Genomic DNA, 18140 nt, shown 5'->3' with positions numbered 1-18140 from the left:
TGGGAAACGGGCATAAGCTGGTGCAGTAAGATCAGGAGAGGGGCAAGTAAGTGGCCACTCATAATTTGGGCGAAAACCTGTGTTTCCCTCTGGAAAAATATTGTGGGAGGGATGAAAAGGGATTAAACGGGAATCTTGCCATACCAGACAAAAGCGGCATCTAAAGGTGCACCTTGTTTCCATAGCAGTAAAACAAACGTCTTCAAAAAGCTCAAGTGCAGGAGAATCTCAGGAATTGGCACCAAGACCCCAGTGCCTTCACTTTCACAGGCTTCTCATACTAGATCCTGTAAGATCTTGATCCTTTTAACTACCAAAATGATCAAAGAAAAACCAAATACCTTAGACAAATTTGCATAAGCCTATTCATTTCCTGAGATGTCCTTTGCTTCCTCGGATCAGAAGGAGGGGTTTAAAACAACAACACCCCACTTTATGCTTAGTCTCCCATGTTCCTGTTTCTCGTTCCTGGCACTTCAATAGGCTTTACCTGCCCACTTTCTGTCTGCCATTTTAAGGGCTGTCCAAATAACAGAAGTATCATCTGCCCTGGCTGAATGTGGAAGAGAGCAAATTCCACACCTCTGGTTTGAAAAAAGTGCCCTGCAATTACACTCCATCAGCTGAGACAACATTTGACAGCTTGTAGAACTGATTTGCTCTAAAGGATGCTGCAACTGAACCACAGATAGACAGCTGCTAAATAGGACCCTTGAAATGTACGGTTCATCTGTGCAGAAGTGAAGGCATCAATACACTCATGAGAAGCCCCAACTAACCCTTGGTGGATGTGTTGGGAGGTGTGTGTATTGGGAGGAAAGCCTTCAGCCCCCTTTAATTCTACAGGGCAGGACAAAGGCTGACGAAGGGCAAGATCTTCTCCTTCTCTGGCCCTTCTTTTCACCTCACACCCACGCCCAGCCTGATCTTCTTCCCCCAACATGGCTGCAAGAAATGCCTTGCCATCATCTCATGTTCCAAGGAGATGCCAGATGTTTATAAAGATCCTCAGCGGAAGACATTCAACCCCTACCACCAGAGTGGCAGCTGCATTCCCCAAACCAAGTGCTAAACCTTTTGGAGAGATGGCCTGAATATTCACAGGTCAGGGGCATGGCATTGCGCTTGCTTTCTCTCTGAATCTTGGCAGGTGTGAAGGGATCGGTTTACCGGGTGGCAAGAGCGTCTGCAGAGATGGCAATGGGACTAACATCTTGTTCTTGAGCCACTGATACCACAGTCTCCTCTTTGAAAGGTTCCTCTCCATTTCTGGAGGGTGGGCAGCTCCAAAAAGAGGGCTGCACGTTCTTCACAAAACTATTTCAGAGACTGACACTTTTCTTTCTTTTTTTTTCCTACTCACCGGAGTCGGAAGTGATGGCATTACATATCTCTATTCTCAGTGGCGCTCGAGCTCTCGATGCTGGTTCTGCAGACTTCCTTTGACATGGTTGCTGAGTGCAGCGAGGAGGGTTGTGACGTCTGCATCCCGTTCTCAGCTGGAAGGTCTCAAGTTCCGAACTAGGGATTCCCTTCCTCTTTGCACATGTTTAACCCTCCTTTGGCTGGAAACAAACAGAAAGAAACATCCTCTGTAGATTCCTAGAGACCAAGAGGAGGAGGAGGAGGAGGAGGAGGAGCAGTCTTGTGGGAAAAGACTGAGACATTTCTGCTGTATGAATTCAGCTCTCCAAACACACGCCAAGAGAAAATAGCGACTCTTGGCTTCTCCATGGTTGGATTAGCACAACACACTTAATTTGGTTCCTGAATTAACCCATCTTCTGCATTCATACTCTAAATAGGACCATAGCATAACCGAATGGGCTTTGCTCTCAAGTTACATTATAAGAGAGAGAGAGAAAAAAGCAAGGTTAGCATTTTATACAAATTCAGCTTCTGGCTCTTGACCTAGTTAAACCTGTAAACCCCAGCCAATATCTCAAAAACTGCTTTTAGGTCACAGCAATTTTTTTTTTTTTTTTTGCAACAGTCATGGGAACAAAACCACCTCCTATATTTGGTGATTATAGCTTTTGCATTTTTTTTTTGGCAGCATCTTTTGCTACAGCCTTTGCAAAATTGTAAGCTGGTAGCACCAGAAACATTATTGCTGATGCCTGCTGGATGACTGAGGAAGCCAAAGAATACCAAAAAGAAGTCAATATATGTGCTTCATGGATTATAGAAAGAACTTTGATGCCAGTAGCCATACCAAGCTGTGAAATCCCAGAATGTCTCATTGTCCTTACACAAAAGCCACACTATGGACAGAAAAGGGCAAAAAAGACTGGCTCCAGGCTGGCTAAGGAGGGAGATAAGGCTGTATACCATCCCTTTTGTATTCAACCTACGTACAGAATAAATACTGGGGAAAATGAGCATAGTTTTAAAATTGGAGGGGAAAAAATCAGTATGCTGATGACACTGCTCCAATGCCTGAAAACACAGATGATCTGCAAGCTAGCCGCTGAGAGGCAAAATTGGAAGAGGCCAGCTGCTTTCCCCACCTATATTCCCTAAATTCTCTCTATTCTCCACTAAAGCTATGAAAATAAAGCATTTCCCCTCTTGGAGTTTAATTGAAGCCAACCAGTTTTAAATGCTTGCCTTACTTCTAATTAAGAAAAAACTTGTTAACTAAGCTTGGCATCAGGAGGAATGATTTCTCACTTTGGAGCCAGTTTTCATCTGCCTTCCAAATCGCTTGTGGTATGGAATGGGGTTGAAATGCAGCTTGGAGAGTCACTGGATAAAAAAAAAAAGGGCTGGGTTTACTGCTTTGTGTTTATTTATTTATATTACCATTAACCACCTTGGTGCTACTTATAGGCAGATGAGACTCCATGTGGCTTAATTTTGCTGGTCACAGGCAGAAACAATCAGCTTTCCTGCGTTTGGGTTGAAAGACCAGCCTTTAGAACAGTGTTTCCCAACCTTGGCAACTTCAAGCGGTGTGGACTTCATCTCCCAGAATTCCCCAGCCAGCATCGCTGGCTGGGGGAATTCTGGGAGATGAGGTCCACACCGCTTGAAGTTGCCAAGGTTGAGAAACACTGCTTTAGAAAAAGGAAGGATTGCATTTCACAACTTCAGAGCTTCAGCCTGTGACTTCCTACAGCTCCATCCAGCAACGTGGAGTCAGACAGCCATGGAGATACCCCTTCCTCGTCAACCCAAAACCGCACCAGCCAAATGGGTTGTAGGAAGAGCTTTGAAAGGCTTCCCAGAGAAGCAAAAACGGGACTTGGGCAAACTCTCCAATTCGGCAGCAGAGATGCACACCCCTCCCGTGTGGGAAAGATGCATGCATTTTCTCTCAGATTTGTTGTTATGATTCATTAGGAATACAAACGAACAGGGGCCTGGCCATAACTGCCTCCTCTGTGTCAACCTGGAAGACGTCCAAACCGCCCACCTTACGTCTGGGTCGTTCCTGAGTGAGCTGAGCTCACTGCCCAGGTAACCGCCGTTTCAGATGTGGCCCAGCCAGAATCCTGGTTTGGAATGATGGCTTAAGCAGCCCCGGTCTCTCCTGAGTGGCTCCCTCACCAGGGAACCGGCTGCGTTCGCCCAACTCGCCAGGCTGCAACTGGGTTGGCTGACCGGCATTGGGTCGTGCAGACTCAGGAAGCACGGCTGGGGTCTGCACAACCCCCTGGCCCAGTCCTCTGCTCCCCAGCCTGCAGCTAAACCACTTACCATCCTAGCCACCACCTTTTGGCAGATCAGGGCCACCACAAGCGGCCTGAGGAGAAGGCCGGCCTCCCCCACCTGCCTCCTGCAGCTGAGCACAATAATCCTTAGCGAGCCAAAGAGGTGGAAGGCCCAGACTGGACCCATTTCACAGGCTTCAGGCTCTGCGCAGACGGTGGGGAAACCCCACCGTATTTAAACTTTCCTCCCAGGGAGGATTAAGGGAAGCAACCCAGAACTAACCTAAGATTGCTTGGGGTTACTCGGAGCCCAATCCTGACCTGGAAATAAGCGGGTTTCCAAAGCTGCACAACATGCTGGCTGGGTTTACACCAGATGCCAAACCCGAAGCCTGATTTAGCCCAACATGCAAGGCCTAAACAAACAGCATTAGAAAGTCACAGGGTTGCTTGGGTTATACAATGTGCCAGGACAATGGCAGGTTTTCCAGAGCTGAACCACAAACCAGCCTTTTTTAGGCTAGTTGCTTCTGCACCAGTTTCAGGCAAGAGAGGGAAGTTTAATCTAGAAACTGAGAAACTTATTTCCTTCCCTCTCAAAAGAGCTAGAATGATCCATTACAGATTAAGAAAGACAGTGCTCTGGAAGGACAGAAAGAATGCCAGATGATCATATTCTGCTGTAGCTTTCCGTATCTTGGGCGATATTAGGCTACTTAAAGATGGTCATCCAATTTTTAACTGTTTTCTAGATTCTAGGATTGCTTTTTAAAAGTTTTCTCCAGGTGATGTTTTGGGGAACTAAGAGGCTTGTATTCTTGGTGGTCAGGCACACCATCGTTTTTCCACGCAACCAATACGTGCAAAGTTCACATGGTTAACAGTTCTTAATTTGGCTTTGTTTGGCAGAGAAATCAGAATGCCTTACTTCCTTTTTAAAGAAGAGGCTTTTGAGTCCTTGGGGTAAACGATGACGCCCAAGGTCATGCAGGAAGCTGGAAACCTGGCGAGTCAAGGCTCTTAATCTTCCTTCTCCTAGATTAGAGTTTCTATCCATCTTTCAGGTTTGCTCAGTCTGGCTTTTCCGTTGAAATCAGTTATAATTTATTACCAAGAACGGTAGGAAACAAAAATTTATCACAACAGAACGTCAAGCCCAGAACTTGTTTTTCTTCAGTCAGATAAATTTTCTCCTTGATTGCAATTTCCCGTATATATCTTCAGCTAAGCGCAACGTGTTTGTACAAATAGAAGAAAATTTTTCTTCTAGCCAAATTGCTCATACTGCAGAAGACAATACTAAACCTTCCTGAGATGTTTTTACAAGATTAAGGGAGCTAATTCTGGACTTCTGGCCACCTTGTAAATGCCTGATTGGGTTTTGCCTGGCAGTGAAGTTTTCTTCCCAAGTTGCCACTGTTACACCTTAGTGTAATGGATGCTGCTAATTAATTGCACCATCAAAATAGCATTGCCAACTAATGAGGTTGGGTTACAGTGATCAAGCCCGATTGCTCATCCTTGCACATTACAAATGCCCCCACATTTCAAAGCATCATTTTCCAGGAATAATCTTTGCACAGAGTCATTCTTGTTTAGAGAAAAAACAAACCCAAATCTCACATTTAACAAAGTGCCTTGGGAACTATAGAAGGAAGAATTTATTTGGAGCCAAAATTGGGGGTCCAGGTTTTTCTCTATTTGCACAACCCTCCTCTCCCAGAATAACCGACTTTACATTAGGGTCAGTATCTACTGCCATTTTCTTGTCCCTGAAAAAAAAGCACCAGGAGGCCATTGCTCTAAATTAGGGCTACCCTATCTGGCAGGGCAAAAAAATCAGGATAGCCCTTAGAAGAAAGCAAAGTTAGCTTCCTGGATCACTTTGCTGCCTTCCAGCGATTATCCAGAAACGGAAGCCCTATCCAAGGTCAATGGGCATCATTCGCTATTAGCCCTGATGGTGGTGGCCATCTGCTGGGAGACTAGTGGGCCCCCCTGGGTGGCCACTGGGAGAACGGCCTGCTAGATGGAACTAGATGGGGCAGGGCTCCGATCCAGCCAGGCACGGGTTATGTTCTTATGCTTCAATACCCAATATCCAAACTGCACAGATGCCTTTAGGCTTGTGAGAGCAATTTGATGCTCCAGCCATGACATGCTGCTTCAAATAACCAGGCAGGCTTGGAGAAGGCAGGATTGGAAAGAGGGATAAAACCTCCGAACACAGAAAAGGTATTTACTGCAGCCTTCAGACTCATGCTCAATCAGCACGCAGCCTCCCCATTTTTCTCCTGGCACGGTAGACTGGGCCAAAGTCAGCCAGGGGGTTTTGGAGGATGACCATCAAGAGGGGTCTGGGAGCCCCTTTTCAGACTAACAAATTTGATTAAAAGGGCGGACGGAGCGGCTAGACTGCTCGGATGAAGTGAGCTGTGGTTCATGAAAGCTTCCACCTTTTTGATCAAATTTATTAGTCTGAAAAGGGGCTCCCAGACTCCTGATTTTCGGTTACTGCAGACTAACATGGCTCTCCTCCAACCTAGATCAGAGTGAGCTTGAACCAGGGTCTCCCCCGTCTCAGTCCTCCCTCACATCACTGGTTCTCTCAAAATACATACACGCATGCTGTCTGAATGTCACCTGCAGAGAGGGGTACGAGCAAAGAAAGGGACAGAAAGAAACTCCAATCCCTGTTGAAGAAGCATCGAAATGAACTAATGTGGGCGAGAAAAATAAGCCATGTAAGTTATATCTCAAGGATGAATGTTCAAAACGCTCTTCATAAATACACATTTATTTCTTTAGAAATGCATAATTACAGTGGTGGATAGTAGTTTCCCCCCTTTAAAAAAAGTAGTTAAGCAAGAATACCCCCCCCAAGAGAGGCAAAGTTTCTGTTTGTATGAGGGGTTTTCCTCCTTTTTTTAATGATTACACTGAAACAGGAAAACCAGCAGCAAAAAAGAAGCTAACATTTATGATAATGGCCCTGCCTCCATTCCATTTTCTTTTTTAAATACGTCTCTCTCTTTTTTATTATAAACATAGCAAATTAAAAAAAAACTTCTTTCAACAGCAAAATATATTTGCACTCTTGATTCTTTCTGTGTAATAAGGTATGTATTGCAAGACAACCAGGTGTCTGAGGAGACGCTGATGGATATTTGCAGGGATGAGTCACAGAAGAGAAGAAACGGTGGTGCGTTACATCACTTGCAATAGTTCGATTAATTAAAGTTAGCCAGGTTTTGCCTCCTGCAGGGTTGGTTTTTTCTCATTCCGTTAAACCACCGATCCTGGGAGCCTTGCAATGGAGTGAAAGAATGGCAATTCCACAGCACCTCATCCAAAGCTCCGCATCTTGGTCCAAACAGTCAGATCTGTATGTGCTTCCATACACTCGGGTCTGAGAAGCAAGAACACACTCATATGTACAAGGGATGTACGGGAAAACATCCTGCAGGCCGAGAAGAAGCTACGACATTGCTCTGCGACTGGAATCTTGAGCTGCCGGCCGGGGGCCCGGAGCTGAGAGGGTGGCGGCTGTTTCCTCGAAACCTTGTCCTACTGGATCTGAATGGCTCCATGGTCTATTTGCATTTCTGGCTGGATCGCTGAGTGAAGTGCATCTGTGTTCTGCACAAGAGACAAACAAACAAACACACCACAGTTTACCATTAGCAAGGCCTGGCTGCCCGTTCAGGGGTAATGGCTTCTGGCTGCCACCCCGAATAAGCAACTGCACTCTAAACAAATACAAAGCTCATCTGCCATTAAAGACAAGTATTTCCATGCTGGGACTGAACCAAAACCTCTTTGGTCCAGCTTTCCATCACCCAACTGTGGCTGGCCAGACACTGAAAAATGTACTAGTGATAGAAGTCTTGAGCAACTTCCTTTATTCACGATCCGTGTTTTGTCTCTCCTGAACAACACATCTCCCTCTTAGTTACTGCCGAGAAAGAGAATGAAGAGTGGAATGGACCAATTTATAAGAGTTATAGGCTACTCTTTGTAAATCTGTGTTTACAAGTGCCATTCCTCAAGAACTTTGCTTTAAATCCTTTGCAGAACAGCTGGGATAAGTGAGGATGTGGTGGATGGGACAAGCCCCGACTTGCAGGCCCTGAATCCTAAAGAAACAGATGCCGTCTTCCCTCATACACCCTCCTAGAGGGGGCCACTAAGTCCTGGCCTTACAGCTGAGATTAGTAGAAACTCTTCCTAGATTCCATCAAGCACCATCTGCTCGGAGGGCAAAGAAAGAAAGGGAAATAAAAAAACTTGCAGCTTTTTTATTAATGAAACTTCAAAATATAATTGACTTGCCTGCTTGTTATGTCAACTGAGGCAAGTTGAGGTTGTAGACACCAGCTTGCTCCTGTTTTTCCTTATCTGCTGCTCTGTGTAGAATGTTAATAAATTGGTATATTCTGATCATGGGGAAGGAGGATAATCCAAATAAGACTATTTCATCTCACATTTGTGTACAGTCCTCTAGGCAAAGTTATGAAAAAGCCTGTGCCAGTCTTCTAGAGGAACTGGTGGTCGGACCTGGAGGCTGACAAGCTAATAACCTATCTCTGGGCGGTGGTGCCTAGCTGCACAGAGCCCCAAGAAAGAACAGCACACATGTAATTGGAAACAAACAAACAAACAAGCTGCTCAGAAAAAACAAAGCAGGATCAGACCCGGTTGGTACTTGATGTGGGAGCATCAAATAAACCTAGCACTCTAGTCTAGACTAGGAAATTGGAAGAAAATAATGGCAAACCACTTCCAAACTACATAGGGTTGTCTGTGAAATCAACAGGCACTGAGCTTAATTCAAGGCAGATTTTAACTTAATTCATTATACAGGAAAATTCAGCCACTCTGTTGCCCAGCAGGTGGTAGACAGTTCTAGGATAGCTTTAGCCAGACAGTCCCTCTGTCTAATTTACTTCAGCTTGGTGGGGAAAGGAGACCATAAGGAGAGAGTTACGTACCGCCCAAAGACCTCCTGTTTTCCTTCTGTATTACTTGTTAACACCAAGGAAGAAACTAGTCCAAGAGGCCTTGCTTCGTAACACTGATATGGTGAGACAGCAGATGGAAGAAGCGTCCCTTCCAGAAGTGTCCTACAGTTGAGATATCCAAGTGCCATCTTCCCTCTGCTGCTGCTCTTCATTCTAATATTCCTGCCAGAACTATTGCCAAATACGTTTCTGTTGCTACTCAAATCAAACACAACCATTGATAAAAAGATTGAAGAATAACTTATCATGATTTGCTCAAGGGTAGCTTTAAAATGCAATGCGGTTGGGTGAGGAGTGGAGGGCAACTATCTCTGTCCTGTCCCTCAAGAAGACATTCTTGAGTACACTGTCCTCTCAGTCTGGTGGATGGATGCAGGGAAGATATCCCAATGAAACAGTACGCCGTTCTTCATGCTGTGCAGTTTAAGATGACACCTCCTTTGTTCATTGTGACCCTGAGGTCAAGGAGATGCTCTTACCTTGCATCCTGCAAAGAAAACGTCCTGCGCCAACACGTCCCCCTCCCAGGACCTCTGTTCCCCAAGAAGCATCAATTTCAGCTTTAGCGTCTTGAAGCCCCATGTCTGCCTACAGCCCAGCAAAGCCAGGAAGAGTTCAGCTCTAAACAACTCAGGCTGGCACTTTGGCTTTAAATATTCTGCTCAGGTTGCTTCCTCAATCTCCTCCTTTTTATCTCTAGAAAGTGGGGTGGGGGGAACCTACCAGGAAAGGAGGTGACTGAAGTGAACAAATGATGAAAGCCCCTCTAACGGGTTTTCTTCCTCACGTTTTATTACATGAGGCATACGTGCTTATTTATAAAAAAGGGTGGGCCGTGGATTCAGAATGGCCACTCTTTCTTCCCCAATTAAGGGCAAATGCTTTGAAATGAATTACTGCCTGATTCTGCTTACTCTCCTGCCAGTAATAAAATGTTATTACAGATTTTGCCCCACCTCCGTTCATTTTACAGGTCATTTCAGTTGCTCTCCCCCCCCGCCGCCCCAAATATACAACTTACTAATAAGAACATTGACAACAGCAGTTTGTACGCAGCTAAAATATACCCCAACACCTGGAAGAAAGAACTCGGTAAAGCAAATAACTCTTCCTCGAGTGCTGAGTTAATTATCCAGCGTTTAACCAGATGTGGAAGGCTCTCCAAAGGCTGGCTTTTAAGTGGGAGACGTTTCCACTCACACCAATTTCAGCAGAGGGAAGGAAAAACAAATCTTGTGTGGTATTCCAGTGTTATTACTGTAATTTAACATCTCAGGGACCATAAGAACTTCTGTAGGGAAAGAATGCAATCAGCGCACAAAAATAAACGTCGGCTGGGGTGTGCCCTGGCATCCTTTGCGCCCGAAGCAGTCTTGCCTGGCACTGTGTCCCAAGCCTGTTACCTGTTAGCCACCCGAGGACCTAATCTGGGGCAACTGCTGCTCCTCGGGAGGTGCGTACCTGTGTGCCGAGCACCCAAGGCCTGGAGAATCCTCATCACCACCACCACCACCACCACTGTGGAACACTCTTAGAGCTGATTCCACCTCACTGGTGTGGAAGTGTGAGAGTGTCATCTAGCAATCCTCCATCAAAATGAAAGCATGCAACCCTCTCAGCTAGGCAGAATTTTCTGACTGGCACAGAGGTGAAGACTTCTGTATAACTCACAAGCCTAGCGCTATTCTCACAGCAATTGAAGCTGGTCTGATGGGGGATAATTCTGTGCTTCCAGCTGTTTTACCACCTGAGCATGAAGAACAGGAAGAACAAAAGTAGGATGCCATGAGGTTTCTCCCCTGAACTTCGCTCTTGCACCGTCCTTAAACGGGCTTCCTTTTCGTAGTCCAAGCTCTTGTCACTCATCTGACTTGCCTTGCCGATATCTGCTTACTCAGCAATCAGCCTGACCAGCCCTAGCATGCTTCTTTCTAGCCTGATCTGCACTTTTACGTATTCTCACCGTTCTTAAGGGTAAACATTCCTTCAGGGTTATCTGCAGCACGGTACAGATCTCCGTGGTTAACCACAATATTAAAAGCTAACACGGTGCAAAGTGTCTGAAAGTGAGAAATTCCACCATCCCTGCCCGCAGATGTAAAGATTTACTGCTGGACTCAAGACAGCTGCTCCCGTTAAATGTGAGCAGGATGAGGAAAGATGAAATCACGGGCAATACGCCTCCCCACTGCATTCAGGGGGAGGAAATCTATGGAGAAACTCAGAGGCCTTTAACCAGGGGGGCAGACCTTCGAGCTCCAAGAGCAAACAAGGGGCCAGCATTCAGGTTTCTCGATCTGATCTCATTCCAGAATTTCTAATCAGTGGTTCAGGGGGAGGGGGACTTACAGGAGAAGGAAGATTAACATCACGGTAGATTCACACCATCGTTTCCTATGGAGAGGGGAAAAGGACCCTTCATTCTGATCATGGGGTGGAGGGGAATAAGGGAAGACTAACGGGGGAAACGTGTGTATTGGTGGGAAAGTGAGTGGCCTGGAGGGAAGATGTGTCTCCATGGAGACCGAGAAGGAGAAGGGAGGAGGGAAGGACCACCACTGACAGAACACCTGTCCCCGCCAAGCTCCTGCAAGAGGCCCTTCGGGACTGAAGCTTCCCTCCACCCCTAATGCAGAGCAAGGCCGCTCAGGAAGTGGCGTCTCATTGGTGCTGCAGGCAGGAAGGCTTGGAAGACAGAGGGCTTGAAGCAGAATGCGTAAAGGCAGGATTAATCTCCTTTCAGTCCCACCAGCAGGTCCTAAAACTGGCAATGCTGTGCGCACACATGTTCCGGAAGTGAAAAAACACAAAATGGATTGGTGATCATTGTGAAGAAAGGAGGAAATGAAGTAAGAACACCAATTACGAACTTCCTTCACATTCCCTGCCTGAATATCGTACAGTTCAAGTTTTTCCAGCTTAGTCCCGTCTACAGTTTGGTGTTTCAGCCTGACTTCCATCAGCCTTGCTCAACTCAGTGCTCTCCGGATGTGTTGGACTATAACTCCCAAAATTCCAAGCCTGGGAATTATGGAGAGCACCACGTTGGGAATGGCTGTGGAGGGCAAGTCTACCAAAGATTTGACAGCAGGAATAGCTGCATTTGGTTTTAACAAAAAGAGCTGATGTCTTTAGAAGAATGGAGAGTTCTAGGCCTTGTGGCACGGAAGCTCTGAGATCCCTGTGCATATCCCCCTTTCAAGAACAGAAATGGTCTACACACTGGATTAGCAGCGGAGTGGTCTGTCACTGGGGCCAGCTGGACGTACTGGACCTGGATATCGCTCCCCTGGAGTGGTGATCCATCGACACCAGCAGCTGCAGGATCAGAAGAAGCGACTGCAATCAGTTGAGCACCTTGTAGCACCTGCAGGCCAAGGAAGAGAGAACGTGTTGTCAGTGGGCATCCCTGAAAAGTCATAATTAGGAAACACTGGTCATGCCAGAAACAGATCCGTGCACAAAAGTTCCCTTTACCCAATCGCCAATAAAACTATTGAATCAGACAAGATTGCCCAGAAAAAAAGCAAAGAAATCACAATGTGTTTATTTGATATAACATTCGCCTTGGAGGAGAAAATGCATTCTTCCCACCTCAGTGGGCCCTGCCTGTTCCCCTTGCATTTGTTGATGCTTTATGGTTTTTTTTAAGCTAGTATTATATCTGCCCACATTAGGATATTTAATACAATAGCCTTAAATTGCATTTCATGTTGGATTCCTTTAAACTAACCAGTTCCAGACAAGATTCCATGTTGGTCTGTTGGACTAAAAGAAGTGAAAGGTTATGTGGCATCTTAACAATTCACCTATCTGGTATGGAATAAATGTTTTATCATAATAATCAATATAAAACATTTATTTTCTGTAATATCTAGTAGCACTCATCATCAGAATACACTGGCTTCCCCTGAGTGTTCATCCATTTATAGTAGGTTGAACTAAATTAGCTCCTATTCTCACTGAGAGAACAGCCACATTCCTTTTCCATACATGCAAGAATTTCAAACCAATTGTCCCTTTCATGGCCAACATGTGGACAGCATGCTTCGTTCTCAAGTTCCCCAGGATCTCAGTAGCATTTCAACCAACACTTTAAGCTCGCTTATTTTTGGCCACATCCACAACCAGCCATGTGCCTGGAGAAGCCATGACCACTTAATGCCATGTTCTGGTAATATCAGAGCTGCTCCTACAGAGAACAGAAGGACCAGAAGAGCAAGAAAAAAGTGGGGAGGGATATCTTCCTCTCTTTAAAGAGGAAGAAGAGTCTTTAAACATCTATGGAGGCCCATTTGGAATATGCTGCTCTGAGAAAATGTGCTGAAAGGTGCTATTTCTTGAATACTTTAGATTTTAAAAGGTCAGAATAGCAAGCAGGTTTGTGGAATTTGGAGTACTACTTTGTAAGTCAGCGGAAAAGATATATAAAATATACTACTTCTCATCCACCATTACAACTGCACAAGGTCTTAACAAAAACCTCTCACATAAATCTGCCCCCCACCCCCAGTATTTTAAATCTTGGTCCAAGCTCTGAAATAAGTGAATGCTACATCTGGGTAAACAAGCTTCATGGCCATGACCGGCATTGCAGAATATAACTCAGCTTCACAATTTTTCCATTGACTATATCTCTGCGGGTAGGTGTTGATTATATCAGTCCAACTTTTGTTTCAATTCCAAAGGCCAGAATGATTATTAAACAAGAAAAGAGAGATCCAATTTCCTTTTATGACTTTTCTTTTAATGAAAAATAACACGAACAGATTCCCTTTTGTGTGTGGGCTGGCAAAAGAAGCAATGTAATTGTGACACTCAGTCGCAGAACCTCTCCTCTTGACTATGGAGAGGAAAGATGTATTCTATAAACCATTGATTAATTAACTAATGCTTTCCAGCTGATCCACAGAAGGGACAGAATTTGGAATCAGTTCAAGGGGGCGCCACAGGCCAACTGCATCCAGGGCCTGTGAACAAGTTGGGTTACAACTGGGTCGTACTGCAGAAAGGCAGCTCTGAGAAATCAGTTTCCGAAATGCAGAAGGCAGAATCAGTTAAAGCAGAGCACAGATCTTGGACGGGAGAAGCAACAAAGCAGAGGGCGTCCCAGAGAGCTCAGACCCATACAGACATGCTTAGCTTTTATGTGGTTCCAAACTATCAGCCTTCAACTGGGCTTTAAGTATTGACCCGCTGGATGAAGATCTCTCCCACTGAAGAGGCTTTGTCTGCTCTAGAACCTTGAACTGCATGGCGTTGACCACAGCTTTTTGAGACTTTGGGATTGGAATCTGAAGAGTGCAATACGTCCTTCTTGGCTTTTAAAAAAACCAGACTATGAAAAGCCTCAACACCTAGTACTGGAACTCTCCCTCTTCCACGCTGTGGAGGAGAAATTGGAATCCTACCCTGACCAACTGAGGCAGAAGATGTTATTTAAATCTGAGGTCTTCGTATTACTTTGGAAGGAAAACGAAGAGGAAGACCAGCAGGAAAATGGATGGACTCAGTTACAGTGGTGATGAGTGCATCGCTGGAACACCTGAAGGATCAGGTTAGGGACAGAACCTCCTGGAGAAAATCTATCTAGGTGATCAGTAGGAGTCAACGACAACTTGATGGCACAAAATCAATCAATCAACCAATTGTATTACTCTCAAGGAAGACCTGTTTTTTCAGAGCAACAGTTTTCACGTTGAATTGTCCTGTGCCTAAAGAACAGATTGTGGCAGGGCTCCTTATGCTGTTGATCACTGTCCTTCGCCTCGTTGGGAGATTTGTAGGAACTGTTTAAATATTTTGCTTAAAGACAACATTCCAGAGCTGTTTGCAAGCAAACTGAAGACATAACAGAAGAATGCTGAGAATGGCTTAAAGATGTCAGCCAGCCCCCTCCCTACATAAAATGTATTTGTTTACCAGCTTAAAAATGTTGAAGATAAAAATGGTTTGAGAGAGTTAGGGAGCATGAAAAGCAAACCAATGGTAAACAAAAGGAGATGGTTGGAACAGAGCAGCTTTCTGACTGAACCGTGGGACTGCAGTGCGGTTAGAGGAACAGGGAGCAAGTCCAAGTGTTCAAATTAAAATAAATCTAATCTATTTTATCACTTTCATTCAAAGCTACTGTCTTGTCCATAGAATTATTATCGAACTAGATAAACACATTGGTAAGAACAGAGTTCTCTCCCCCCAACTCATTATTTTCTTTCAAAATAATCTGGAAAATAAGCCAATATAGTACCGCCGTGTATTATTTTTAAATTTTCTTAGTCAAAGCATGGGCCAGTCCAGACTTGATCACAGCTCAGTACATTTGATTTCTCTCCAGCTGGCTCAAGATCACCTTTTTCTTATCAAACAACGAAGAGAATCTAGCAGAGAACCCAAAGGCATCGCTAACTAGCCAGACACACTATCTTTAGCAGACAACACAAATAACCACTGAATTCTACAAACAAGCATATCAAAATATTCTTTTGTTTCACTCTTTGTTATGCTTATAGAAACTATCTAAAGGTATTTTCTACCACCCATAAAATACTGCCACAGCAATAGGTCTGAATCACTAAACTTCTTTCAGCGGGTCCTGGATGCTGGCAGGCCACCTCTAAAGAGCCGCATTGCCTAGTAAATAAGTGAGCTCAGGTTTTGCAAATGTGGAATCATAGCTACTGAATTTGCTATCATTTTTTCCAAGCAAATTTGGATCAAAATAGGAGAGAACGAGTAGTTAAACCTGCCAAGGTTTAGCAGCTGATTATTATTCCTGCCATTTTGCATGATGAGGGGGAAAAAAAGACCAATGCATGAAAACTATCTACGATCCATCCCTCCCCCTTCTCTTTTTCAGTCCATTTACAGAGAAAAATGCAGTTCATGGCACGTACCCCTGCTTTCCTCCGTTTGAGGCAGAGGCAGGCCAGCCTTGAGCATCTATAGCTGTTTCTGGCAGGGCCCATCTCAGTGTTTATCCCAGTCAGTCTGAGAGGTGAGTCCCACAGTCCTTCCCTTTCTTGCACAGATATGGGGGGCCCAGCTCCGACTCACCAACTAAGTTCCACCCAATGACTGTGTTTCATATATTCTGGGGCATGGACAGGAGTGTCCATAGGATGAGGTCAACAAGTCAAGATGGTGGCCACGATGGGGTCATAAAAGCTCTACCCACATGACACCCATATAAAATGGGCAGGGTGACTGCACCATCATGGCTGCCACCTGGATTTTTTTTTTAACCACACCCTGCAGACATCCCTGGGTGTGGCAAATGAACCTGGGGGATAAGCATTTATCCACTCAGTGGATCCCCTGGAGCTGCACAATGGAAGATTCACCCAGACATCCCTTGCGCAATCAGATTTGTTCCTTCCCTGTAAATAAAAGGTGCAAATCAATAGTAATGATTGGAGCAAAGTCCTACTAAAGCTACAAATGCAAGGAAGCTTTTGCTCTCTCACAGTAGAAGGCCAAGAGATAAACATGAGAAATATGGCACACGGTTTTGGAGCCAGAAAGCTGCCTTTGCTTGGACTTTTGCAGGATCTCTAAATCACCAGTTCTGTATTTCTTACCTGCTCCTGGTCTTAAAAATAAAAGGAATATTTCACAGCAAATAAAGGTTTCTGTGAAACATCTGAATAAAAAACTTATGAATTGAACTTTCTGTTGCAGTTCCAGGAGACTTCTCCCGCATCCTTTCAGGCTGATGCAAAATGGGTAGAGATGGTCAAGAAAAGAGAAACCAGAAATGCCCTTCCAGTTGAGCAGATGGTTTTAAGCAAGCTCTGTACATCAAAATAGAAGAAAAAGAGAAAGAGCCGATCCATGGGGATGCTCCTTTGCCTTTGTTTTGGCTCAAGAAGGGGAGAAGAGTTTAATAATGCATTAGTGGCAGCTTTTGTCTGTACACATATGGTTGCTGTTCAAATGAACAACAAGATGAAAAAAAAGACATTCTGCCAAGTTTTGCCACAGATGTTACATCTAGTGTCTTTTGAGAGCAGGTCGGATAGCGATGGATGGATGGATGGATGATAGGTAGGTAGGTAGGTAGACCGAACTACAGGAGGAAACTTATTTCCCAGCTCCAACGCTATCTAGGCTGAGATAGCCGGGGGTTTCAAGAAACACAAATGTAACACAACTATCCAAAGAAGCATGCTGGTCGAAAAACAGTACTCGGCTTTTATTTTTTGTTTTTTTCCTTTCTGGACCACCTTTCTGGACCTGCTTAAGGAGCAGCCCTTGGCCAGTCTTGTCTGGTTAGTCCTTGGATAGGAGACTGCCTGTAGATCCCACGGCTGGAGAGTATACGAGGGCACCGGAAGCACCAACAAACCATTCTGGGAAAGGCCGTGGCAACCTACTTCTAGCCCGTGGCCAAGGCCACAGCCGTGAGGCCACCAGGATCCAAGTCAGCCTGAGCCAGATTTCATAGCCAAGCCACGTCCTTCACTTTGCCAAAATAGTGCCATCAGGCCCAAGAGAGAATGATCGGCAGATCTGATATTACTTGCTGAGTTAGAAAATAACATTTTTGGAGGAGGGGAAAAAGACAAAGAGGAAGGCTTTAAAAATGCCCTTTGCGCCAGCTTTACGGACTTCACGTCTTCTGGCCGGGTTTTCCCTCTTTGCCTGCCTTTAAAGGTGAGGGTGGGCAGCAGCAATGCTGGGGTACCTGTAAAATTCAAAACAAATCGACCAATCTCTCTGCTGTTGGTTTATTAGCATTATGCTTTACAGTATACAGCATCTTAACACAGAGCGTGGTTATTTTTCCTTTATGGAGGTCACGGTACAGATTTTTTTAAAAACCCTAAAATATGTGTGACACTGGGAACTATGGCGAAGGTTCTCCATGCAGCTGCAGAGCAGACGCACCTTCGCATATTCTGCGGCTGTTGTTGGGAAGACAGCTCACCTGCTACACAAAACTTGCAGTAATGCACAAAAAGGATGTTAGTGATCTTGGGAATAAGCACCCAGACCGAGAGCGCCTCTCTTGGTCCTGCTCTCCCACAGCCAGTCTCAACCCGTTCTAGCAAAATTTCCATCTGCAAGCTATATCTCCCAGTTGGCACTTAACTGTCAGACCAGGGGAAAAATAGCATTAAAAGATAATGAACTCTCTTTCCTTCCCTGCCCACCCATTTTTTTCTCTCTGAAGGCACAGCTTCCAACCTCAGCAAACGCTCAGGTCACTTCCTTGCTCCATTGACGTTTATTGCTCCAGATTATTTTTCAGGAACACACCAACTAAATGGCTTACTCTTGACATTAAACATTTTCCATTCTGGAAAGTCTTTCAAAAGCGCAAAAACTTCTTCCCTTGAAATGGACAGGTTCTTCCAGCGATACCATGAAATACGCTTCATTTACCGCTATTTGGGGTATTGGTGTGTTTAAGTAATTAGGGCCGGGCAAATCCTATGAGGGAGAATGCTATTTTCAGACTGGC

The 18140-nt window shown here is 44.9% G+C and overlaps 1 protein-coding gene across 2 annotated transcripts in view; it reads right to left on the bottom strand.

The window, feature by feature from the left end:
• Window positions 1–6437: 6437 nt before the first annotated feature.
• BANP (BTG3 associated nuclear protein) overlaps window positions 6438–18140 on the bottom strand; it is a 112711-nt gene continuing 101008 nt past the window's right edge. For both annotated transcript variants that reach the window (XM_063312739.1, XM_063312740.1), the window contains exons 12-13: window positions 11901–12044; window positions 6438–7295 (exon numbers count right to left, since the gene is read on the bottom strand). In XM_063312739.1, coding sequence (XP_063168809.1) covers window positions 7224–7295; window positions 11901–12044 — 216 coding nt within the window. In that variant the 3' untranslated portion in view covers window positions 6438–7223. The remainder of the gene's footprint in view (window positions 7296–11900; window positions 12045–18140) is intronic.

The sequence above is a fragment of the Candoia aspera genome, chromosome 11, assembly GCF_035149785.1.
Source record: "Candoia aspera isolate rCanAsp1 chromosome 11, rCanAsp1.hap2, whole genome shotgun sequence".
NCBI lineage: Eukaryota > Metazoa > Chordata > Lepidosauria > Squamata > Boidae > Candoia > Candoia aspera.
The sequence above is the reverse complement of the archived record's forward strand: the minus strand, read 5'-3'. Positions and strand labels throughout refer to the sequence as shown.